Below are 27,133 nucleotides of genomic sequence, written 5' to 3' on the forward strand. Positions count from 1 at the left end.
AGCCAGCTGGAGTTTAACATATAAAATACATTATGTCCGCGCTCAATACATGCTCTAGAATTAGATTAGTTCCCAGTTTGTAGTCTGTGCTTCACAGTATTCTTTATTACTTCCAGCAGTGAAATACTAGCCATGCAGGACAGGCATAGTGGAACACACCCAGCCAAGCACAGAGCAGCTCTGAACTCTTCTTCACCTGAGGACACTACAAGAACAGGCTGACCATATCGGCAGGCCTTTACCAGACACCTGTACCTACAGAAAGATACATATAACCTCTTTACTGTTACGTAATATCAGTGCACTACACTCAAGTGGGGAAAAAAGATAATCAAAAGTCATCTCTACAATATTGCTCAGATTTTTGACAACTCCAATTCGTAGCTTATTTGTTGGAAAAGATATGTGATTGGCTAGAGATCTGACAGTAACAACACAGATAAAAAGCTGCAGGAATGGTGACAAATCAAAATAGTTGGAATTTCAGGAGGAGTTAAAACTTGTAAATTGCCTACTTGGCTGTGTGCCTGGCCATAAATAACAAGCCTCTTAGTTCTGAATATAAACACAACGGAGCAGAGCTGCTCGGTTTAGGATTGTCGTAAATATCTCCAGCGCCACGCTCTGTGTTTCCTGTATTTTTCTGGAAGGGTTGTGAAGCAACAAATGCCACTGAGGTAATAAGTGCTCACTCCTTCTACATGAAGAGGGATAAAACAAGAGGAGGATGGCAGACATAGAGGGAATTGAAGGGACAGAGAGAGAGATGAGGGAGGGAGAGCAGGTGCGTGTGTGTGTGTGTAAGCGTGTGTGCATACATGTGTGTGTGGGTGGTAAAGTGACAGGCGATGATTAGCCCAACCAGAGGAGGATATGTGGGAGGGAGTGTGTGGGAGTAGTGGGGCTGGCGAGAGAGAGAGAGAGACACAGAGAGAGAGAGAGATACTGTATAAACGCATAGAAATGACAGGAGATTTATGCACAGAAAATGCAAACAACCATGTAAGTATAATAGGCATGAAAACACGCATGCACATACACAGACAAGGGCAGATTCCTGTGGGAACAAACTGTGTTCTGACAAAAATGAATTACGGCTTAAGCCAGGGTAGTGCATGCTGATTTGTTGATAATTAAAAACAGCAACAGAGGGCATTATTTCACAAGGTAATTTCATTCCCTGCATTAAGCATAATGTTTATCTGTGTGTGTGAAAGACAGGAGGGAAAAAAAGGGAGGGAGGAGGAAGAAAGAGATGGAGAGCAGCTGCGACTCTTAGGTGTGTAGGTGGGACCATTTGCAGCCCGTCTCTTACTGTGCCTCTATGGAATTAACAGGCTTTAAAGAGGTGCGACAAGAACTCAAACTCATACATGCACATGCAAGTTTGAGCATGCGCACATACAAAAAGGACATAGAAACAAGCTGATATATATATATATATTTTTAGATGAAGACATAACAATACTAATAACCCCCTTCAAAGCAAGTAACATCATCATCACGCCAACTGATTGTGCGATTGCTTTGATTATGTGTGAATAAATTCAAGGATGTAAATCTACTGTACGAGGTCACTGTGGGATCTAGAGCGATGTTTTGAAGCTTGTGTTTACACTCATGTATCCGGCGAGGCGGGGCTTCTGTGGAATTAAAAATGGGACGAGCAAGCCAGCAGCGATCATCATGGCTGAGTTTGACAGCCTGAGAGACCTGCCCTAAAATATACCTCTCATCAAGAATTAATATCAACCAAAGTGGGGATGTGATTTTTTTAAAATATCTATCAATAAACACATTAGAAGCAGTGAGACATTAAGTTACTGTTTTGGTTTGAAATATAATGCATGGTAACAAATGTTAAGATAAATAAGACTGGGACGAGACTAATAAGAAAAAAATAAACTCAGTCTTGGATTAAATTATTATACAAAGTATATTCAGGTGTTATCTATCCATTTGCTATTGTTCTCAAAGCTAACGGGTTATGGATTGTTATGCACGTGGTTGGACAAGAGGTCAGGGCACTAGTATCAACCTCAGGGTGGGGACTCCGAAATGTTGTGTGCAGGTGGCTGGAAAATAAAACATCAATCCTTCCTTTGGGACCCACAGTGGCATGCAGGGGAGTGTTGGGTGTAGCTGTTGCATTGTACTGAATACCATCAGTGAAGAACAAGGGATCATATCTTAAAACTACATCACAACCTTTCTTTTTTCATCCTACAACAGCGCAGAGTGATTCAGTCTTTGAAATAGCTTGATGAAAATAGGCAAACACAGACAAAGACAGAAGATGAGTCTTTTGACCAAGAGAATGAGTCATTTCAAATATCCAGTCCCCTTTGCAAATCTTTCTCCAGGCAATGCTTTGGAATCAGTTTTCAGTTCCTTCGTACACACTTGTGACAAAAGAGTTGAGTAAATTGATAGACTTGTGCTATGCACAATTTCTAAAACCGGCATTTTTAAGTTCCCTTGTGTACATGTGTAACTGCAAGGAGAGTCGACTCATCTACCAGCACACACGTAAATGAAAGCACACATTTAATAGTGTATTACAATGAGGTTTCTTTAAAGTGAGATTGAATGACTTAATGTGAGAGCAGAACAGTGGTGCATGGTGCAAGAAGAGCTAAAAATCAGCTGTCAGTCACATCACGTACATGCTACTCTCTTTTCATGACAAGTTCAGCTGAGGATGTCTGTCTTAGAAGTGCCCACTACTGTAAGTGAGGCTCAGTTCAACATGGAGGTACAGCTGTAAACTCTGGAATCAATGGAAAAGCTCACAGAGGCTGCAAGATAGAGAGATACAGAGATAGAGAGAGAGAGGGGGGCCGCTTGCTGAATAAAACATCCTGAGAGCACTTTCATGTCAATCCCTGTTGGCTGGGCTGGAGGAAACCCAAACTGGATTTCAGCTTCACTGCAACAAAGGCCCCGTCAAATCAACAGCTACTTCTACGCAGATCAAGCAGTCGAAAGCACAATCAGCGCGAAGGGAATCTCTTCAAACAGGAACTGATTTCCCATGGGCTGGTGACAGCAAATACAGACACACTCAGACACAGCGATCACCTAGGAAACTACTCACTATGAGAGGAGCAGGTGTTGGCTCTACAATTGACCTCAGTGTTTGTAACAAGAACACACCAAATACACACCTAATTGACATGACATACACATATCATATGCAATGCAACATTTTTGACATCTGGCATCCTGATACATTCTTCCATATAGAGTCGATACAAACAGCAACACACTGGAAAAACATCAAACTGGCAAACCACTACAAGTCATATAAAAAGGCTTTTTTCAAAAAATCTAATCTTCAGCTCAGATGAAAACATGTTGCCGTCCTCTATACTGTTATAAATAAATGACGTTCAGCTCCCACCTCTACTAGCTACTGCACTCCACTGTTACCTTTTTCTATTTCTTACAACATTTTTTTCTGATAACAGTAGGCCCATGAATTGAAAAGAAAAAAAAAGTTATTTCCTCCAGGACACAATCTAACAAGTAGAGCCCGACCGATACTGGATTTTTGGGGCAGATGCTAATACCAATATTAGGGAGTAATAAAAAAATCTGATATCAATATATATATATATTAAACTTGAATTAAGAAAAGGATCAAATATACATAAAACGCTGCCTATATAACTTGAAAAAGTATCGGCCGACCCATATATCAGTTGGGGTCTACCAACAACAACCTTCTTTTGGATTTCAATGATTCTGCAAAGGTTCAAATAAAAACTAGAAATACTGCCTTGCGGTTGCATGCCTCTGCCAACCAGTCAAGTTGCAGTTTACATCCATGTCTGTCCAGACTTATATAATATTTATAGAGAAGATTTTGAAGGAATTTAATAAAAAGGTACTAAGTGTATTTTTGGCAAAATGGAATTTATCACTGTATTGAGTTTGACTGAGTATGATTCCAGTGAATAATTTCCAGTGAGAAACATGCTGTCTTCACTTACTGTAGAGACTATATTTACAGAAGAGTACAGAGACTGATAGAGAGCTTCTTCACATGATTCAACAATAATCACCTGAAGCTCAGTATCAGCAAAACCAATGAACTTGTGGTGGACTAGCAGAGGAACAGGAGGCCCCCTGTTCTGATTGTCATCCAGTGAGAGGAAGTGAAGAGGGTGGACTCATACAAGTACCTTGGGAAAGCAAAATGCAAAGAAGCTACAAATTCTAAATGTGAAATATGGTCACAATCTCCCCTTCTGTTCCTGAGTTATGGCACTGAATAATAGCCAGCAGAACATTATGATGTCACAGTGAAGTTGACCTTTGACCTTTTGGATATAAAATGTCATCACTTTATCCTATTATCCTATTAGACATCTATGTGAAACTTTGTGATAATTAGTGTGTGAATTCTTGAGTTATGGCCAAAAACGTGTTTTGTGAGGTCACAGTGAACTTGACCTTTCACCACCAAATTCTAATCAGTTCATCCTTGAGCCCAAGTGGATGTTTGTGCCAGATGTAATGAAACTCCCACCAAGCATTCACAAGAATGGGACAGACGTGAGGTCACAGTGGCCTTGACCTTTGACCTCTGACCACCAAAATCTAATCAGTTCATCCTTGAGTCGGAGTGGACGTTTGTACCAAATTTGAAGAAATTCCTTCAAGGCGTTCCTGAGATATTGTATTCACAAGAATGGGACGGACAGACAGACAACCCAAAAACATAATGCCTCTGGCCGCGGCTGTCGCTGGCATGAAGGCATGAAAAAAAACACCTCCTGTATCAACCCACACGTTTCTCTCTGAGTGCTACTTAGCCTCTTGTGCAACATTTTTAACAGGAAACGTATGTTGTGTGCGTATTAAGTGTATTAAGTACTGGTGCTGCTGTTCAAGCTCAGTGTGACCAAGACAAACACCAAGAAAGAAAAAGGGAGAAAGTACCAAAAACACAGAGGTCATCAGATATGTCACTTACCCAAATCTTTGGATCCTTGACTCTCACTGGCCAGTTCACCCATTCTGACCAGAGCATCAAAGTAGCCTTTGGCAGCAAATGTCACATCTAGAGACAAAGAGAAGCAAGAACAAAAAGGAAAGCAGGATTGTTATTAAATTAAAAGGTTACAGTGCAGTGTAAAAAAACAAAGAACTACACGGCTTAGTTTTGTGTAAACTAAGTCGACAGCATTCTGGCCAGTGACGCTGGAAGATTTGCAGTCTTCTCCTTCCTGTCTACCTCTGCTTTCCCTCAGATGTTTTTGAAGTGATGAATCATAGCTTCTCACCTTCAGAAAATAAGACAATACTGAAGTTGCTACGCGATTACTCAACATCATCTTGTTGGCATTCTCCATGCATGATTGCAAAGAGGAAATTATCGCCTGATAGATTATCTGTGCATGCTGGCCAAGCTGCACAGGCACTAAAAAATGTTTTGTTAGGTTTTGTTTCTAGATTGGAGTTATAATGGGAAAGAAATTCTGTTTATTATACCTCAAATGTGTATGTGAGTGTTAAGTCATTGAGATGACTTTTTTGGCAAGTATGTTTTCCATACACTTAACATTCTATGAAGCCAGGATTATACTTCATGTTTTGACACTTATATTACGTACCACACATTGCAGTGACTCAAAAAGTCATTCCTTGCAGTCATTCCTGAGTCAATTTTGGTGTTTACGTGTGTCTGGAACAGAGTAACCGAGTGGTAGTATGGATGTGCTGGCTCTTTTTGATCTGTGTACAAATGGGCCACTAAAATTCAATATTTGCCAGCCAATAGCTCTGAGAAAACATTGTTGTCCCACCAAGGAAATAACAATGTCAAGCTGTTAACCACATGCCGTTAACCACCATTGGCCTTTTCCTTCTTCCATTTCATTTCATCTTTTTTTTGTCGATATGTCTGAACACTGGACATCAGGGTGACATAGTGACTTGGGGAGACTGTTGATAAGCAGAGAGATTTAGGTACACCTATATAGACAAGGACTAAACCTGCTGGGGTGTCATTCAGCAACAATGAATGTCCACAACTTATGGATGACACTGCACCAAGACTTTTCATTGGAGAGGGCAATCAAAATAAGACTTTCCCCCTATTATCAGTCAAATGTATATCACATTTCTAATTTCCTTTAAAATGTAATGGGGTTAACTGACTGCGCATAGTAATCTGTTTATTCACTGATGTACAGTAGAGTCCGAGGGTCACGGAAACACATGTACAGATATTTGCAGATTTGTGCATGCACACCTACAGTGCTCATGTACATACAAAAAACCTTTGCTCTAGATCTTCAGCATACACAAAACAATCGGTACGGTTAATCATAATCAGCAGCCATATCTCTTCTTGTCTCTCACTGACTAAATAAAGATCAAGAGTACTCGTGGTTGTCCGGATCAATATCCACCTCAGCCCCTATTATTCTAGCTGCTGCTGTGCTGGCCAACAAAGGTCACACAGGGCAGAGTGAGCTTCCAGTGATTTCTGTCTGACTGCCATACATCCCGTCAATCAGCCCATCTCCGGTGAATAATGGCCACCGCTTTTGGAAGTGAATTCAACAGCGGTCCAGGTGACAGATGGGCCCTGTGCCTGCAGACAGCTGCCAGGTGAGAGACACATTAACAACAATAGCCTGGCAGGGGCAGGCTAATTCTAGCAGACAGATGTAGCCCTGAGATATAGGAAGTCTCTCAGGCTAGAGACCTCGGAGGTCTGCTCCAAGACTGACGGACATATGTTAATGCTAATCCCAATTACAGCTGAGTCAACGGCAGAAAAGGCTACGCATTTCCTCCGTCTTCCCTTGCTGGAGGAACACCTGAGAACTGAGCGCAGAGCCTCCAGTGCATCACGGCTGATTTCTCTTCATTATGCCAAACATGCCTCCTGCGTGCCTTGATGTGGAAAGTGTGTATAAATGTGTGTGTGTGTCTGCACATGTGTGTTAAAGGGGTTGTGCGAGTAGGACGGCGGGAGCTACAGCAGATTTTCAAAAGGGATCTCCACTCTGCAAACACTTTCTTCTTGTCGAAGCTGCTCCTGCATGAGAGAGTGTATGTTTGTGCAATTGGGTGGCAGAGTAGATAAGCTGGATCTATATGGATACTTTACTTCTGTCTAATGAAATGTGTGGTGAGGGGCTCACAGAGACAGACGGAGAGGATTACGGGATCTCGGATTTTAAGGCAGACAGACAATCCGGAGGGGAGGGGCTCATCTCAGAGCCACTGATCCATCATCCTTCGCTATAGAGAAGAGGAGGACAAAACCACATATCTCTCAATCAGGACAACAATCATTTCCTCTACCTGTGTCACCCTCATCGTGCTGTCAGGGGACTTGTATAACAAGTTCCAGGCTGTGTTTGATAGGCAGTTGGAGTCACTCAGTTGTATGCATCTGTTGCTTTTACACTTACCAAACACTGTGATATTTAGCAACTCACTGCTGTGTTTGAAAACCTGGAATGCACCCATATCCAGATCTAGCAAGCCTACCCATGAAGCCCTTTTGGCATTTCTGGTGTTGAATAATTTCAGTGATTGCAACATATGGGTGAAGTGTGTCCTCCCATCCCCTGCCCCCGCAAATCAGAGCCTCTTAGTCCCTTGGGTCTAGCCAATCCTGCAAAGTGGGTCTTTAATGGCTCACTGAGTCCCTACCAGTCTGTCTCCTACCTTCACCAAGGCCAGGATTAGTTATTGCGTGTGTCAGGGGGAAAGAGGCACAAGCAAAGGGAGAAGCCCCACTAATTGCTGAATTTGTTGGACTGTGGGGGCTCGGCCTTGGGTTAAGTTTGAGGATGTTTTTGGGCAAAAGTTTGGGGATGTTGTCACCAAGTCAGAGGGCAAATGAAAAATGGTGTGCGGGTTTAGGAAAACATACATTATACATACACTTTGTTAATCTGACTGCTCACAGTGAGCTATCCTCACTTCTGCATCAGATTAGAGACCTTTTTGTTTTTCTTTGAATACACCTCCACTTCAGTATAAAAGCTGTGCCAGAGGGCTTTGCACTAGATGATAAGGCCTGCCCATTTGGCAGGAGGATAAATATTGTCCTTTTTTAGTAAGACAAAAAGGAAAAGATCGCTAGATAGCTATATATACAGAGGGAGAGAAAGAATAGAAGAGTGTGAGAGAGAGAGTGAAGAGAAGACAGTGCTGGCTTGGCTGTGTGCCTGAACCTGCAGTGAAACAGGGAGCAAGGAGAAAATAAATGAGAAAAATAAAAGGACTTACTGGCGAGGGCTTTTTCATAGTTCTTCCCCATGGCAACAAAGTTCCGTAAGCAGGGGTTGAACTGCTCCATGATGGTCTGAAACAGAAAACAAGAGATAGATGGAAGGTTTACTTATCAACAGAGAGGGGTCAAGGGCAGAGAAGCAGGACTTACACTTTGCTCTTTTCATTTTCCCTTACACTTCTCTCTGCCTCTTCCCTTCCCTTTCTTACATACCTCCCTCAGCTGAACAAAATCGGCCTTGTACAAAGTGAACATCTATTGACAGATCTTTGGACGCTCAGTGGTTGTCTTGAATGTAAATGAGGGCAGGAATGGGTTCCTCCACCCACACCCTGCCCTCTTGTAGTGAGAAATAGTCCAGGTGAGAGGAGGCAGGAGAGGCTAGGGTTGATTATGGTGGCGGAGGAGTGGGAGAAGTACTCGTGGACTAAAAACAGAGTGACTGTGAAATTTGCATTGACGGGGATGCATATAGTTACCCTAGAGCATTAGATGATGGACGCTGAGGCTCATTATGGCTGCTCAAGAACAGAGAACTCTACAGATGAACATAATATATAGAGCTGCTGGCCATGATTGATCACCATCAATGCTATGGTATGGCAGTGTATTGTTTATACCATGACTGGACACTATAAGAAAGTTTCTTGTTATAAAGACATACCCACTTATCTTGTTATAATAAGAAAAGCTCCTCGTTATAGCAAGATAAGTTGGTATGCTAGATAATGAGAGAAATATATCTTTCAACATGAAAAATAAAATATTGCATTATATTGAGAAACCAAGATTTTTTTTGTCATGACAGCAGCAATATGCTGCATTACTGTAGAGATACAGTATGATACTACACTGCAGGCAGAGTCAGTTTAAATGCAGAGAATGCACAATGTCTGACATCTCCCACCATCATCGTTTCCTCTACTTCCCTTACACCTCTCCTCTCCTTCCTCCTCCTGCGCTCCTCCAGGGCTTCCTCCAATTAGCCGGTCCCCAGTCAACGAGTCAGGAACAGCCAGGGGACAGAGAGACAACCACAACACTGCTGCAGCAGCAGTCCCCACACAAGCCATCAATACTGCAGGAGAACACTTAATAATCTACTCTTTCGAGCCTGAATCCACACTGTGGCAGAATAATATGGCAAGATGCCACTAATGTCAAACTGAAACAACCCCCCAGCAGCTCATCCTGAAAATCATATGTCTCTCATCTTCAGTCAGACCTCAGCATTTTTTGCTTTTTCTTTTATCTTGCTGTCTATCTTTTGTTTTTAATGAGAGCTGAGATTTGGATATGATGGTATTCAATATGTGTGTGTGCTTGCTGTGGTGTGTATCCCGTCAAGAGTTGGGAGTTCAAGTGGCTTGAGTGCAGCTCAACCCACCTACAGCAGAAATGCCAATGAGTCAGACATAAACACCCAATACTTTCAACACCAACAGTAACTATTTTACTATGCCTCTTCATGACTATGCTCGTATCTAAAGCCGGTACAGCAAAACTTGACTGGATTACAAAAATAGGAACGATGATATGATGTAATATGAAAAAAAGCTGTTATGAGTTGCCTTCAATTACAAACCATAAAATATAAAGCTTGTCCTTTTATATATGATTTTTATGACTGGTTCATTTGTGCTGACGATAAAGCTTTGTTATCACATATTCAATTTTAAATTACATATTAAAGTAGTTGTTTGAAACATAGTCGCATGTCGGAAGCATAAAAAATCTCCGGATTGTGTATAAAATATTTATCACCTTAAAATGCGGTCTTTGTGGCAGAAAATGGAAGTGAGTAACAGCAGTAAGCAAAAAGGTAGGTCAGGTGTTATTCAGGTTCCCATGGCTATTGGCTGGATTAACACAGAGGTCCCATCCTCCTCTTCTACTGTTAACTGGGTCTAGCCCTCAAGCAAAATGGACTCACAGCAAGTCCACTATGCACTGGCTCAGCAGCTTACAGGAACACAGCAAGATTCTGGAGAGAAATTTATTTTGAAAAAAAAGGATAAAAGACGATAGTTGTTCCTGAAGAACAAAAACTATACTACAGACTACTATAGCTGATTGCTTTTTACAGAGGGCATTGTTTTACATTAACTTATTGAAACGCTACCATGAAGACATGTCAGAATGAGCAGTGCAAACTACTCTACCAGCAACTCATGTTTAAATGAGTTCCCTTTATTTTCCATCTGGCTGTGTTAGTCTAATATACTAGAAGAATAGGAGCGTAATTGGGGGGAGAATCCCTTCTTACATTACACACTGCGCTCGTATAAAAAGGTATTCCCGCTCTCTCTGCCTCTGGGAAGATGAAAGACTAACACATCCCTCAGGACCTCGCTAAGGAAATGTTTATTCCTAAATGTTTCTTCGCTCTGCCAGATTCTGATGTAAAGTGCATCTCATTGATGAGGACGGGGTCACATGAATGTGTGCAGATCTCACAAACACACACACGTGCGTGCACTCATGCACACACCTACATTAATACAAGGCTTTATAATAAAGAGTGGTGGTGTTTAAAACTGGTGGGAGGATTACATAACAAAGCAAAGCCTGGTGCAGCATCATTACGGCACACTCTCCCACTGAAGAGGCCAAAGGTAGCTGACACAGACCTGGCCGCCTTTCTTACACATGCTGCAACGAACACGAACACACACACACACACACACATACACTGACCCACTGCCACTGAATAAATAAACATACAGAAAATATGCACAGTTATGGAACAACTCTACATAGAGAATAAGATGATTAGCTACTGATATAACTGTTATATAAGGGACATCAATTACAGTGCATTTTAAATGATATGCAGCCAAGGGGAAGTGGAGAGAGAGAGAAAAAAAAAACTAGTAAGGTAGTTTCTTTCGTCATCTCTTCCCATTGTTGCTAAATTTGTCATCCCAGTTCTCTTGTACTACATTGTTACCCTAATTGTGGCAGCTAATTGGGAAATGGGGCCAGGAGGTACTTTAAGTTGTGTGACTTGAAGAGAGAGAGAGACACACACACACATAGAGAGAGAGAGAGAGACGGAAATAGAGTAGAAAACTGCAAGGGTGAAATATTCTGAACAATGGTATATAATGATATATGCATATCCTTTCCCATTCAAAAACTCATCTGTATCATCTTTCAATTAAAGAAATAATAAAATAAGAAATATGTCACGGCTGAAGTGTAATCTGTTCCTTTCCCAAGACGGAGCCCCTGTCCATTTTGTGAATGCCTTCCACAAGGACTGAATGAATTCATTATCAGCACTCGGGGCAAAAATTAAAGCAGACAATTAAAGGAGGGCAGAGAAATGTCTCTTACAAAATGAATTAAATCTGTCTGACACCCATTTGCACCGAGAGCTGACAAAGGAAGAATATGCAGAACTCAGGAGCACGAGCATAAAGGCTGCAGATAAGGGAAAACATTATTAAGAGGATTAAAATGATTTCTCCCAGAGCTCTAACCAAATAAATTATTCCACAGCGTGGAAGTAGCAATTGAAACAAGGTCAGTGTATTAGAAATAGATTGCAGATTCAAACTATGGGATATTCATCCATCTCCCTGCTCATTCTGTTCTGGATGTGTGTCTCTCTCTCTCCCTCACACACACACACACGCACACACACACACACACACACACACACACACAGTAATGACATGCAAAGGGGGTAATTTCAAAGTAACACCAGCTGATAAAAATTGGTGGGGGAAATCACGTGCAATCAGAAACCAGGATGCCATCCTATGTTCCTTCTCACCCTCCCCTCGCTCATTCTTCCTCATTCCTTCTTCTACACAGCAACCAGTGCCAGGCTTGAAAACGGCCAGGATCAGATGAGCACTGAAGCCACCAATTACTGTATTTGTGAGGACTATAAGACATGTCATGCAGTGACAGGCAACAGAGGCAGCCCAGCCCAATGATGTAATCAGGGAGGAATGTAGAGAGAGTGGATAATGTGTGGATGGACATATGACAACCGTATAGTCAGTCTTTTCTCTCTTAACGAGGAGCAGTGTGAGTTTATGATGGGTCTCAATCAGCTGGAGAACAACTGAGACCTTTAACATAAACTAATTACTGTGCCGAGAGAAAATAGTAAGGTTGCAGTGTAATCGTCTGTCTGGTTGAGTCAACTGATTGATGGGAACACTGGACCAATATGTGCATGCGTGAAAGGCCAGCCCAGACCTCTTTGTGGCCCTTACAGTGGAAGTGGGCCAACTAAACCGAGTCACTTTTAAGAAACACAATATTGTGTCATGGGGAAAGAGAGTGTGTCTATTGTTTAGGCTGTCATTTACTTAATAAATTGATCATGAGATGAGATGCATAAGGATCTGGGTGGCTAGTAACTAGTTCAGCATAAAAAGTTACTTTGGGGAAACCCTGAATTATCAAAGTGATTGTACAGATGGATTGAACACAACAACAGTATATCGTGTGGTCTAACAGTCTCAATCAACTGTGTAATTTAAGAAGGATCTGTAAATGTTGCTCTGTTATGTTCTGATATTATTATGTGATGCTAAAGAATAACACCCTAATACTAGTGAAAATGTCTACTGAAAAGAAACACAGCAAGCGAGGGTACAGGCTAAATAAACTTGTTTCATTATTTATCCAGTTAACGGTTTTAAAATTAACTTTGCAATATGCAAACATTTGCACAAGAAATTAAATACATTTAAATGTAGAAAATCAATGCCACTTAGTGCTGCCTCAGGGCAGCAAATGCATATTATTGCAAATCCACTGCTACCACACTGAGTAGGTCAGTTTAGAAAAAAAATATATATTGGCAAAAAAAAAGAACTTAAACGCAAATTATTTATGTGTTCACATCTTCTTCATTACCACAGAAACCAATGCATATTAGGGTTAAAATTGCTTTAACATACGAATCTGACATCTGCAACAGCATGGATATGGATCAAATTCACCTTCAGTCTAAACGGCCTCTTAAGAAATGGCTGCATCACTTTGAGATAGGAGACAGATTGACCCAATCAACCTGACAAAACTAAATTTTTGCTGCCTTCAGGAGCACGTCGTAAATATCACAATCATCAATTGTACATTCATGAACAATACTACGTAAAAATGCTACATACAGTACATAGTAGTGGCAGTTGGGATTTCTCATTGAATGATAATGATCAATGCATGTGAATGTATGCTTCCTAAATCAATAACTGATTGTAAAAGTTTTTTTATTAAATCTTGTATTTTAATTTTAAATGTATCACTGCATGTACATGATAGTATAAAAGTGACTTTGTAAGAGTCTTTGTCCAACTTTTAATTGTATTGAAAAAGTGCGTGGGCAAAATGTGAAAATTCCAGATGTGTGAGATGTATGCCCTGGAATTTTGTCAAGGGCCAGTTGAACTCAAACTTACATGGTATTTATTCATGGTATTTATTCACAAGTGAGCCAATTTAGCACCAAGTCTTTTCATTGCTCATCATAAATTGTTTATATGTTTTAAACTATTCCTCTTGCTGTCATCACTGAAAATGTCAGACATGTATGCATTATTGGAAAGACGACAGCCATTTGCGAGAGGTTGCATTCCATGGAAATTTCATTACATTTCACCAGAAGAATGCCAATTTAATTTAAAGCTCAAGCTCGAAAATAGACAAAAAGTCAATGTTGTGGCTTCTGGCATATCCTCACAAGAGATGGTAGCAAACTTCTTGTTAAATCAGGCAACCCCAGAGTAATATATTAACAGGAAATTCTTGCAATATAGTGGTGTTTTCATCCATTATCAAGGGGACCACACTATAGCTGGGGATGTGGAGTACAAGGAGTCTGAAGAAGTACTGCAGAGCTAGTGAACAAGTGAAGGGAACACAGCCAAATTATTCTGTAATACAGCTAAACATCCATACAGAATCTCATACAGAAAGTCAAATGCTTATTTCAGTCCATGTATACACTTTGGATGGATGCCATGAAGAAGTTTGTCCTTCTTGCATACCTAAAGTCTTACTAATACTGCAGTAGGCACAGCATGTGCTTTCAGAGGGAGCCAAGGCGAACATCAAATCCGAAAATACCACGTGAATATTTGTGTCCTTTCCAAGTTGTATTGAAGACAGCAAACCTTTCAAGATCGTGAGCAGAGAGAAGACTCTGTACAGCTCACATGTTCTTTTTGTCACGGGGAATACAGAGTATATCATTGTGCATCAATCATGTTAAACATAAACAGGATGCATACTGCAAAAAGACCAAAGACCATCTTCTTATAACTTCAGAAAGAGCTGGCAATATTTTGTTTGTTGATGCAGCAAATACACATGGTTTCAGCACTTGCTCAGATAATGTTGTTGCTTATATCATGCAAACACAGCGTGAATAAAAGAAGAATAAGTGTGTGAGTTTCGGGTTTAGCGGTGTCATTGTAAACATAACGTGCATCGCCCGATGGAATTATCCCAGTTTTCTGTTGGGATCGGGGGGAAAGGTTTAGTCTCCTTTGACCTGAATAAATAACTTAATAGGGATTTTTTTTTCTCTGGAATGTCAAAGAAAAGTTGACCTCTGGTGATCTCTCTGTCCAGCTTTATTAAGCAACACGAAGCACTAGTTATTACAGCTAACATATTAGTAGCAGGGATCCAATTATGGGCTGTGGCCGCAGAAGTCATATTAAAACTCATGACCTTGCAAAATCTTTAAGAGAAGCAAGACGAGAAAATCAGCGCTCCACAGTCAGTTTAAGAAACACATTATATAACACAATAAAGAGTTTTGCATCAAGTGATTTTGTGATACTGCTTATCCAGTCATGGCTCTGAGTCCATCATGACTCGTATGACACAACAACTGTCACCACAGATTCAGATTCTTACTAACAATTGTCCTTTTACACTCCTCATGCTCTTGACTTTCTTTGCCATGCAAACACATTATGCACCTTGCTACAACCTTGGACTCTAGGGGGTGTAAACTGGAGTTGGTCAGGGATTGGTCTGCAAACTCCTGCTAAATTGAGATTAATAACAAATACAGACAAATCATTTGCAATAATATTTCATTTATTTGCACTACAGACAGGATGGCAGCTGTTCATGTGTACTGTATCTGAAAAATTCCTCAAAGTAGATGCACCAAAACAATGCAGGCATGTCATGCGGAAGCAAAATGCTTTATCATGTTGAAGGTGCTTGCAGTATTCCTTCCTGCAAGATGTTACATTTTGTTAAATGTCTTTTCTATGAAGCTATGCCAACACCAAAAGATATATCCATTTAGGGGTTTTGCTTTTTCCAAAGAAAAAGCCAAAAGCCGCAATTTTGGCAGACTCAATCACAACCTGACTAGACATGAGGCTTGATGACTATATTTGGCCCCCCAGTTGTCTACAATGGGTCTCAGGTGGGAAGAGAAAAACAATTCACCCCTCAAATAAGTTCTTAGTCCTGACCTGCTCCCACCTTTGAACTGCGCAGTCTCTCCTGCTGCCCGTGAACAACAAACAATTTGCTTGCCAGGGAGTAACTGTTTACTGGGTTTGTTTGCTTTGCTGTCATCTGCAGCCAGTGTGATCCTCCTCCCCCCCCCCTCAACATCAGCCACTCAACTAACCCAACACAGGCACTGGTTACCACAGCAACCAAGACCTAGACTTATTTCCTAGCTTTAGTTCTCTGACCAGCAAAAGACTCCTTCATTTTGGTAGGGATAAGATAATGCATTACTCTGAAATCCCTGAAAACATTGTTCTAATTCAAATCAATTGTGAAAGACTGAGCTCGTCTCAGCTTTTAATTTGATGATGATGCATCTCTGAGTGACAAAAAAAAAAAACGTACATCTAACAGAGAGTTTGTGTGAGGGCAAGGAGGATCACATTGGTTAAATAGGAAATGTGGATGCATTCTGAATTTACACTTGAAAAAGTAAATTACCCATTACAAAGAGTGACATAACAGTATGTCTGCTGCATTAGTCACTTTACATCCCACTGGCAAAGTTTCAAAGCGTAGAAATGTCCTCACCAAAAGGAGCATTTAAACCATGTGGGTATGCATGCTGAATTTCCTATTTTCTGTAGCATTGCTGGTCTGGGGCTCAGAGGAACTGTGCAGTTGCCTGCTCAGCTAGTCTAGTGGGTGTAGTGTGGCCAATGCTACTGAAAGTAGCAGCATCTGCCACAGAGACATACAGTAACACTAGCCACAGGCATGTTAACTGTTACCCATGACCCATAAATGTAAGGCTATTGTCCACTGCCACAGCAACAACTGAAATTTTCTGTCTCTGCTTCTTCTGTGTGTCTCTTTCACTCTGTGTAATTACAGCTTCACCCTCCACAGTAATTAGGGACTATTTCAACAAGGATGTGGAATGTCTCCATCTATTTTTCCCTTTCTTCATCTCCTTCTCTCTTCCACCCCCACGATGAAGCATTTGAATGCTTTCTATAAAGCAAAGTACATCCTTAAGTATGCTGCTTTTGTGAGAGACAAAGTAATATTTTGGATGTTAGCCGTACTAACAGGGTGACTTCAAATAAAACCTTTACTGTCAGCGATGGCTATGAAGCTTCTTCGTCAATACAGAGCATAGCCTTGGATTGAGCACTGAGCATCTCCCGTCTCTGTCCTTGAAAAAGCAGTGATGAGTAAAAGAAAAGAGAGAATGTCTCTAAACCATCCGCCCCCAGACGTGCAGAGAAGGTGGGTGTGTGGAGCAATAGTCCTCTCTGCATCGCAGTCAAAGGCAAAGGGAACAAATCTGCTGTTCCACAGGCAATGAATGTTATGATATCTCCTGCAGTGCATAATGCAATCTTTTCAAGGCTCTGGGCACAAACTTGTTGAAACTATATTCTGGCAGCAGATGTTCAGGAGCTTAACTCCATTAAATCGCATATTATAAGGCAAGCGGCACCCGATGAAACATATTGCTGGAAAAAAAAGGGTAAATAAAGTGATGGATGGCATCTTCATTCAACTGCTGGCAGTGACTTCAGATGCCTTCCTAATGCAAGACCACAGGGATGACACACTCGATTGTATATGTAGCAGACTGACTTGGTTTACACTGGATCCCTTATGGGACTTTTAGAGAGCATGTTTCATCAGCTATGACAGGTTCAACATCTCCTTTCTACTGTATCTCTCTCTCTGAAACAAACACATTCATACTTGCAAAAAAAAAAAACCTATGTAACCTCCCCTCTCCGTCTCTTTTCTTCACTCGCCTTCTCCAGCCCTTCACCAACTGTAAGTCTTTTAGCACAACGATATGACAGAAACGCATAAGAATAATGGCACGTTGTTGCTAAGAGACCACCTGTTCAGATCTCCCACATGAGATTGTGGTGGAACCGTAGTCCTCTTATCATCATCAGAATATCATTCATTTGAGTGTAGTGAATGTCACAACAATATTGCAACTGAGAGAGAAGCCTGTTATATAACAAGATGTCTTTTAGGCAGAATAACTGAATTTCAGATAAGGGATTTTTATCAAACAGCATACTGCAGCAGTATCAGACTCATGGCACAATGAAGATCTTATAAGCAGAGTATAGTGTGTCACACTTGATCCGGTTAACGTCAAACAACTATTTCGCCTTCTCCATAACAGTCATTTGAGAAAATGGTAACCAGTGTTTTCCAAGCTGTGTTGACAATTAAGGAGTGGTGTTGCATGGGAAAATGAGTGTTGTCCTGAGGGCTGGTAGAGACAAGACACACCCTTCTATTCCCTTACCTGGCAGGGTGTGTTCAAAACCTGCAGCACATGTATCAGGCACAGGTCACATCACACTTCCTGTGACGAAGACTCTAAGTACATATGAGTTAGAGTTTCGTTGTGCTAAAGGGTGTGTTTGACTTAATCCATGTAACCTTCCACAACCTTTACACTTGGGGATAAAAGTTTATGTTTGAAATCATGGTAGATGTTAAAAGGTCACATTATTGACTGACTTAACACAAAGCCCTATTCTTCGTCGGCCTCCGGTTTGATTAATCTGTTAGTTGACTTTCAGCTTGTCCTCCCCCCCCCAAGCCAGGTCGGTGTTCAGACTTCATCTATTGGCATGTTAAGAGGCTTGACCTGGAGCTCCGCCTCTTTCAGACAGCCAGCGACACACGACCAGCTGGTGGAGATGACTGTGGTGCACACACAGGCGCGCACAAACACGCAAGCACCGAGTGTCAGTCTTAAGTATCTGTCTCACCCTGTCAGCGCGGGAATGACTAGATGCCAATCGCCACGTCTAAGACCGCCTGTCTATGTGAGAGGGAGGAGAGTCGAAGTGAGTCACACATGGATCACGCTGGGATTGCTGGGTTTACAGGGTTGACTCCCCTGTTGATTAAGATAAAGCCATCTAAAAAAAAAAACCCAAGGAGTGCCTCTGGCCTTTATCACAGGAACAACATTCATAGTGAGATTCTGAAACTCCTGTCTCACCCTTTTTGTGCTGACAGTCCCAGCCCTGTTAAACACACACACTCAACTGGGCTAACATGAGTCACAGCAGTGCAGTTACCCCCCTCTTCTCCCCTGCGATTACTCAGTACCTGCCCAGCTGCCGGCTGCAGTGCTGCCATATGTTTTTACATCTCCTCTTCTTTAGGAGATGTCTGCATGTGCGCAAAGCAGACAAACACAATTACTGTCTACAGTGGGATTCAAATGTGCATGTCAGTTTCATTTTTCCCCAAAAGTCAGTGATGGAGTTGAAGTCTCCATGTTTACTCATCGGAGCAAACTGCAAATAATTAGTGACTCCATTAAAACAGGTAAAAAGGTACAACAAGTAAAAAGTATGTAGTATGAATGTGAATATAAAAACTTTGGTGGATAAGTATATTTGAGTCCCATGCAGCACAGCAGTAAGAAATATCCAATAATTGTGCCCTACTGTCTGTGCTGACCTGTCTGTGCGATGGGGTGAACTCTCAGATTTTGGATACATTTGCATCTTTTCAATTACTTATATAAGTAATATAATTTTAATACTTATGTAACAAGCCCTGCAGCTTCACCATTGCCTCAGTGTGGCTAACAATACCCTGAAATTTATGTTGACAGTCTACAGTTCCACCTCAGACTAAGTGTCATTTAGCATCCAAACTAATAGCAGCACAGAGTTCAGTGACCAAACATGCCAAATATGGGCTCAGCTTAATAATAAACACCATCTCTTTCTACTCCAAGTGTGGTTTCAAGGGTATACTGACAGAACCTTATGGCTGGAGTCAAAAGAAACCCATCCCTTTAAATATTAAAGCATACTAAGAAACTTGCTTTTACAGTGTAGGGTCGGTGCAGAAAGCGAGAAGAGTGCCAAATAAGCAGTGACTATAGATAACATCCTCTCTGACCTCCTAGCCTTTGCCACTGGGTCAGATCCGCTGTGTGGAAGAGGGACTCTGTCTCTCCACTCCAGTGCCTATCAGCGTTCCTAGCTGTCAGGGCTCTGACGGGGGTGTCTTCACCCCAGAGACATAGACCCAGTGCTGGGCTTGCACTTGAATGAGCAAGAGCATCTGCAGAGGGTTCAGTATCCATACACCTACAACACGTCTATGTTGATTAACCCATATCAGTAGGTGTAAACACTCGGACAAACCCCCAACAGAGCATCGCACACGAACAATTCAGTACAGAAATAGCCACCTGAAAAATTTGCTTCCCATGTTGGCTCTAAAAGAAGCACCAGTCAGTCAGTCAGTCTCTGCTCATCTGACCTCCTTTCTGATGGATGTCTATTCCCTGCAGGGCAATGAGCAGCTCCCTTCTACCTGCTCTGGAGCTATGGCCTTCTGTTAGGGGAACTACTGCTGCCTGAGGGTGTGGGGGTTGTTTAAAGTAGAGTAACATTTAGTTATTATGTATAAATAATGAACTGTAATGTTTTGACAGAGATCTCCTTCGGTATCAGCTAGCTTTAATCAAAATAGAAACCTGAGATTATCACAATGCAGACACAGGTGTGGTGTTCTCGTAACAGGAAGTTTTGTTAACAATCCATCAGGAGGTGCCTGTAACTCTAAAAAAATAAAGGTAGTGAACCAAAGCCAGCAATAACCTTTGGGAAGTTTTAATGAATTATACAGTAGTTAGTGCGGAAAATTGTCAACCATTTTGATAATCAATGCATTTTCCAAGTCTTTTATCAAACAATATGGCATGCATTTTGCTCGTTCCAGTTTCTCAGATATGAAAAGAATATGTATCTTGTTTCTGTTTTATATCATGCCAACAGAATACATGTTGGATTTGGACTATCAGACAACACAAGCAATTTAAAGACATCATTTTGGAATTTAGGCACCTGTGATGGACATTTTTCTTTCCCTCCTGGCTTACAGAAAGATCCATTGGTATAAAGATATTCTGTAATTTTATGCCCTTCCGTTTTGCTAATAATCCTTTTAATCCTTTTTTTGTGAGGCTCTACAATTGCATGCGAAGTTCAAACAGGTTTTTTTTTTTTTTTTTAGGTAGAGAACGTGTTTGAATGTTGAAATCCCTGTGGGGTAAATGTTTACTTGTTGCAACAGAGAAGCCCTCTGCCCTCAAACATTGACTTCAGGAATGCAATGCGTCCCTATTTCCGCAAGAGAACTATAGAAATCTACAAGAATCCAGGGAATAGCCTACATGGGCCTACATGTAGGATAGGCTAAGTGAGTGACTGAGTGAATGAGTGACTTACACTTTGCAAGCACTGCTGCAATTCTGTCTTCATTATCAAATCAATTATCACCAAAAGTGTTGCGCAAAAGTAGCAATATGGAGGCGGAAAAAAACCCCAAATACAGATCATTTTGGTCGATTGGCAACTGATCAAACAATCAACCAACTGAACTACTGCGCCTCTCCCTAAAGAGATTATCGAAGAAAAAAACCATGAGGCACCGAGTGCGACGATTTGATCAATGAATAATAAATTCGGCTTTATGATGGAATTAGACTGTGTCTGACGGCTGAAATCACATTAACAGAGGCACTGCAAAACTTTATTAATTAGTTGAACCCTACCTTATAGACATTTTCCGTAAAGCGGTGAACCTCGTCGGTGCGAGACATCGTGAAATCTTCAGCCAGGACCATAAACGTTTTTTTCCTTCAAACGTGTATCCGTGTGAAAAAGGGGGGAGGGTAAATACAGGAATTTAATAAAACAATAGGCGAGGAAATGCGCCCGTGAGAGTGAGACGATGCTGCGCTCCCGAAGCCCCACTCCAACTAAACACACCTTCCCTCTCCAGCGCGCACTGACAGCCCGCTGCTGCCTTCAGGGACTCTACGAGAGCTCCGCGGTAGTTCTGGCAGTCTCAGATGCACGGTGCGTGTTCAGTTAGAAATAGTGTAAAAACACATATCAGGATAATGCAACATTTAATACACTTCATTGATTTTGTAGATCTAAAGAATCAGTGCACGGAAAGCGAGCGAAACAGGCGCGCTTACAGCCAAATGCAATATTTCCCACAGTATTGCAATGCAGCACCATCTTGTGAAAGTGCAGATTTGCAGCCCGCCCCCATATTTCTGTACCAATTGAGCTCCACCATTCCTATAATATAGAGAGGCAAATGTGTTTTTGTATAAATACCATCATATTTTGAAATATTGTTCTTATCCTTAAAAATATATATATGTAATTATAATGAGCCTATATTGACACTTCCGGTTTTTGCTTTAAAGAGCTTGGCCTATTCTATGATTGGAATCCATTTAAAAATTAGCCTATGGGAAAAGTTAAAAGTTGTTTCAACATTACAATCAGTATAATAAATCAAATGTTGTTTAATATAACACAGACAGGGCCACTCTACTGCATAAAAATGACTGATTTGATAGGTATTTAAGTATATTTTTCTGCTAATACTTATGCACTTACATCTAAGTAACATTTTGGATTCTCAACTTTTTTACATTGTGGTATTGCTACTTTTACCTAATAAAAGGACCAAAATACTTCTTCTACCGCTGGTTATTTTTGTCTTCAGAACATGAGTCTTTTTCAAATAGCAAATCTAACCTATTTCCCCCCATGTTAAAACAGTATTATTGTGACAAAGAATGCTCTAAATGAAAACAAGTCAGCCAAAAAGACATAACAGACATAATTACGGTATAGACACCCACCCCCCAGTGTACCACCTCCACTTGTATGCTTCAGAGGACCACGCACATGCATTTTGCTCTTTCTTCAGCCTGTCCCTGACAGCCTCTGTGCACACAAATTGTCTAATTTAGGTAACCTATAAAATGATTGTGAAGTGCAGTTGTCACCATGAAGTTTATCTCCTTTCTGTTTACAAAATATTATATGTATATAATTGCATTATGTAAGGCCATAAGCTAGTCATACTCTGACTGTTATCAGTAACACCATAGGTGATGTTTTTCTCACAGTGGGTAATTTGTGTTAGCTTCATTGTACATGCTAATTAGAGACTAAGTGCCCACTTAGTGTACGATTGTAAATAGTATATTGGCTTTCTTGTCTAAACATGTCCCACATATCAGCAACATGAGCTTTCTACTTTCTGTCAATAACTACACACATTTCACTGATGGGATGTGAATGAAGACACCTGTTTTGTATGCTGTCGATTCAAAAAACTAGCAAGGAGTGCCCCCTTCTGGAGAAAGCGTTTTACACACTCTGAAAACAGGAATAAAATAGTATTAGATTCAATGACAAGAGAGCCATAGAATCTTTATTGTCATGCCATTTAAAAAAAACAGTCAGAAAAATTAAGGTAAATCAGGTTGTGAAAGGAAAATCAAGAAAACATATTGTTGCCACAACTTAATTTAATACGTAGAAACAACTGAATTTTATGTGTAAAACATCTAAAAATGAGTCTTGTAATTTCAGTTATGCCATAACCAGTACAGTTACAATGTGACATCACTTTTCTAATGCATGTCAGACACAGAGGAAAAGAACATTTCACTTCATTTATGTAGTTATTTGAGGGGAGCAGCAAACCCAAATACGATCTGCAGGTCCCCACTAATAATGAAGGATGAAATACTGAAATTAACAGAATCCCCATCAGGACATAGAGAGCCTACTGTAATGGGAGGTCAACACTGAATATAAACCACAAATCAAGTCTGTTACGCTGTCAGCATCTCTCTGTCTGGCTTGTCCTTTGCTTCTCTCCTCTCTATAAGACAAAGCCAAAAAAAAAGGAAATACAATCAGTTTGGCATCAAATACAAATATATCAAGTATGTAAGGAATGCTTCACAGTGTGAAATAAAACCACCAATACCTGGTCCAGCTTTAGCTGCCTCTGGGACTTCTGGTATTGGTTCAGTTGGGACCTCTGGAAGTGCTACATCTTCTCCCTGTTGCAGTAGAAGGAACAGAAACAACACATGTTATGCAGACTAACTAGATTCAATGGCTGGGAGAGCAAAGCATTTAAACTGCATTTGAATTTAGAAAACATTTAGAACTGTTACTAGGGAAACTGTGTCACTTTTCCCCTGTATTCCTTTGTTGTCTTAATAGATATTCAGATATTTTATTCTACTACAAATGCAGTTTTCAGTGCAATACAATCTATGTGTTTCATCAGTTTAAGTGGAACAAACCCAGTCTTAGAATCAGTGTCTCTTTTCAAAACCGAATCACAGTCATTTATGTAGTTTGACAGGCTTCGGAGTGTGTGTCATTTGGAATAATAATTAGATTACAAAGGAGAAAAATAAATGTGTGGAAGTTTTAATTATTAATCAACCAAATTACAGCCTATTTTTACATAACAGTGGCTCTCTTTAAAATTCTTCTAACTTCTGCTAGAATTATTCCCCTCCTTGAGAAACAGATACAGTGCAAATCTGAGGTCAGAAAACCAGCATGCAGTTTTGGTATGAAATCCCCACTTGACTCTCCTCACTGCTTTAACCACAGCACTGTTCCATTGGACGTGCTGTGGTGGAAGTGGCCAACAACCGAAGCCTGTAGCTACACCAGGCCTCAGTGTGTGTAACTATAAATGTGAAGTGGGGTGTTGGTACAGGAAACAAGCGTGCATGCTCAGCAAACATTATCTGTATTAATAAAGGTTAAACATGCAGCTTAACACCCACCTGAGTGATAGCTTCCAGCTCTGCTAAAACAGCATCCTCATCCTCCTGCGTCAGGGATCCGGCCAGCATTTCGTCTATTTGCTACAGGAGCAGAAGATGTGAATTAGCTTTTGGCCATTATCTCCAATGAATAATAATGACTTTGAGTTGTGCACAATACTGGTTTTAATAAACGATTAATGGAAAAGTCGAAATAACCGTAGGTGCACTTGACTAACATCAAGCAAACACTTACCCTTTGATATTCAATTGATTCCTGGGTCTCATCCAGGATTCTCTCCACATCTTCTATTGACATTATCTGTAACAAACAAGAGAAGGAAGCCCATGTTACAGAAGAAAAGTGTTTTGGATGAAAAGTGTTTTCCACATATTCTGGCTGGCTCGTGAATCTTCCTGGGCAAGATCTCTACTCTGTATCCAAGGATGTGCAGCAGTCACACCGCTATAGTCAAGGCTTTGCTTCTTAATCCTTTAATCTTCAAACAATGTGTGCTAGCTATGCTAACACAAGCCACACGCTTTCTGTTCTGCTGCTCAATCCTCACCCAAGGATAACATTAAAGAAAGCATGCTTATCAGTGGGAAGTTTGACATTGTAACAGTATACACTCACATATCACAAGCTTACGGGGGTATTATTATGCCTTTAACAGGATTGTTAAATCTGTATTATAAACACAAAAGACAAGAAAAAAACATAAGAGAATATCTACCTCGTGCATACTCTTCAGACAATCATTGCCAACTTTAAGCCCCTCGATGACTTTCATCTCAATTTGCATGAATTCAATATCTTGAACCTGTGGACAAATATTACCATGTGAAAAATTCAAATTGCAAACTTAAAGGCATGCATAACAAACAAAAACAACTAAGTTGCAAACTTTTATAGATGGTCAAGTCAGTATGCTGTTTTTATGTTCCCAAACAAAATTGACTTCACAGTGGTTATGCTATATACATTTCAAAACCAATCATTTCTTACAACATTGACTTTGAAACAGCAATTCACTGTAAACAAACAGCCAAGAATGGCAACACATCTATCATTCTATCATTTTCTACCCGTTTTTTACCGCTTGGATTTTGGTTGGATTTTGTAGAAAACCTGCTTGATTGAATTAGGCTATAGCACAAAGGGAGATTACAGCACAAAGCAGAAGCAAATCATAAATTAAATTAGAGCTTTCAGAGTTTCCTTCCATGTCAGATAGTGGAATGATTGAGACACCTTTAGAAATGTTAATTTCTTATTTTAATATTCACATGGAGTCCTTCTTGTTAAACACATTAAACACAAAAAAAAAAAGGATATAGCTATCAGATGTAGCCATGAGCTGTGGCTTACTGGCTATCGCCTTTTTTTCTAAGTTATTAGAGAGGTTGGTTTTTAAATAAATAAGTTGAACTGAATTAAAATGAACTAAATCTTTGCTTTTCTTGGAATCAACTCTTACCATGCGCTCCAGGTTAGAAATCTGATTTTCTGTCTTATCTAGAAGCTGATCCTGATACCGCTTCTTCTTAAGAAGCAGCAGAGCCTTTCTGCAATAAAAAAATAAATGAATTAATACATAAATGTAAAGATATTCTTAGGATTTTCTGAGGTATGCCCACACTGTGTAGCACTACATAGAGTTCTCCAGATACAATTGTAGAGGTACAGGTAAAAGGTGCATTTTGGTCGACTGTACACATTTGTTTAAAAATAATACAATAAAATAATTAATAATAACTGTACCTGCCTACATAGTGGTGTCAACCTACACTGTGATAACTATTATTTCAGATCTGAACTGTACTGACAAAATGTTTCTGTATTGTTAAAACTTACTCTTTCCTGCCATCTTTTAGCAATTGCTTTGCCAGAAGTCGCTCTTTCTCCAATTGTAGAGTGATTCTCTTTTGGTACTGCTTCAGCTTATCTCTCTGCTGTTTCAATTGCTAGGGGGGAAAAAAAGTAAAGTTAAAAATAAATATCTCACTAGTTTGCAAAACACTACATAACACAATGACCAAAAAAAATCCTTAAAATATGCACAATGTTCACATCTCTCAACATAATGCAAACGAATAACAAAACAGATAGGTATGGCCTAATACATGATCAGAGCTGAATCAGTACATATCGGACGCCTTGTTAATAAAAAATTAAGAATATATCTCACAATGGTCATACTCAGTGTATGGCTGATTTGCACTGCATTACAAGGTTAAGGACTTTATTTGTTTTGTGTCCATTCAGTGTTCGATTTAATAACAACTGCTGTTGAAGAGACAGATGTTGGGGAACATTTTGCTCGTACAAATAATTTATGTCTAATGACTAACTGCAGTGAAATCCAATGGTAAACACATCGGCTAATACTAATCCATATTGCAGGCTGCTAACACTAGCCTTGTATTCATCTAACGGGACTAATCTGCTGCTTCCACCGCTTTCAACTCACCAAAATGGCTTTGTCTTGTTCCGTTACACGAGAAGGTCGACTCTTTCTCCCAAAAACGTTTCCCATTATTTAGCCACATCCCCGCCACATTCTCCTTCATCAGCAGATAAAGTATCACTTCTTACTAAACATTTTTCCATGAAAATAAACAGCCTAAAACGGCTAGCAAGCTAACCATCTTCCACCATATCCACAGTTTTTCCGTGTTTCCTACGGCAACCGAGGCAGGACATTTCATGCATAGTCAACGGTATTACAGGACTACCCCCCCTCCTCTCTCTCTCT

General features: G+C 40.4%; 2 protein-coding genes across 6 annotated transcripts in view; both read right to left on the bottom strand.

Moving 5' to 3' along the window:
- The window catches only part of baiap2a (BAR/IMD domain containing adaptor protein 2a), a 53,441-nt gene extending 31,903 nt beyond the window's left edge, over positions 1 to 21,538 (bottom strand). For all 5 annotated transcript variants that reach the window (XM_044330617.1, XM_044330620.1, XM_044330618.1 and 2 more), the window contains exons 1-3: positions 21,318 to 21,538; positions 8,263 to 8,338; positions 4,982 to 5,068 (exon numbers count right to left, since the gene is read on the bottom strand). In XM_044330617.1, the coding sequence (XP_044186552.1) occupies positions 4,982 to 5,068; positions 8,263 to 8,338; positions 21,318 to 21,389 (235 nt within the window). In that variant the 5' untranslated portion in view covers positions 21,390 to 21,538. The remainder of the gene's footprint in view (positions 1 to 4,981; positions 5,069 to 8,262; positions 8,339 to 21,317) is intronic.
- Positions 21,539 to 23,087: 1,549 nt separating this feature from the next.
- Positions 23,088 to 27,067, bottom strand: LOC122966937 (charged multivesicular body protein 6-like). The gene is made up of 8 exons (XM_044331284.1): positions 26,849 to 27,067; positions 26,233 to 26,342; positions 25,856 to 25,943; positions 25,112 to 25,198; positions 24,631 to 24,696; positions 24,396 to 24,476; positions 23,573 to 23,648; positions 23,088 to 23,464 (listed from the first exon to the last, which is right to left on the bottom strand). The coding sequence occupies exons 1-8, from the start codon at positions 26,912 to 26,914 to the stop codon at positions 23,415 to 23,417; spliced, it is 624 nt and encodes a 207-aa protein (XP_044187219.1). The 5' UTR covers positions 26,915 to 27,067; the 3' UTR covers positions 23,088 to 23,414.
- Positions 27,068 to 27,133: the final 66 nt, after the last annotated feature.

Source organism: Thunnus albacares, chromosome 17 (assembly GCF_914725855.1).
Source record: "Thunnus albacares chromosome 17, fThuAlb1.1, whole genome shotgun sequence".
In the NCBI taxonomy this organism is placed as follows: Eukaryota; Metazoa; Chordata; class Actinopteri; order Scombriformes; family Scombridae; genus Thunnus; species Thunnus albacares.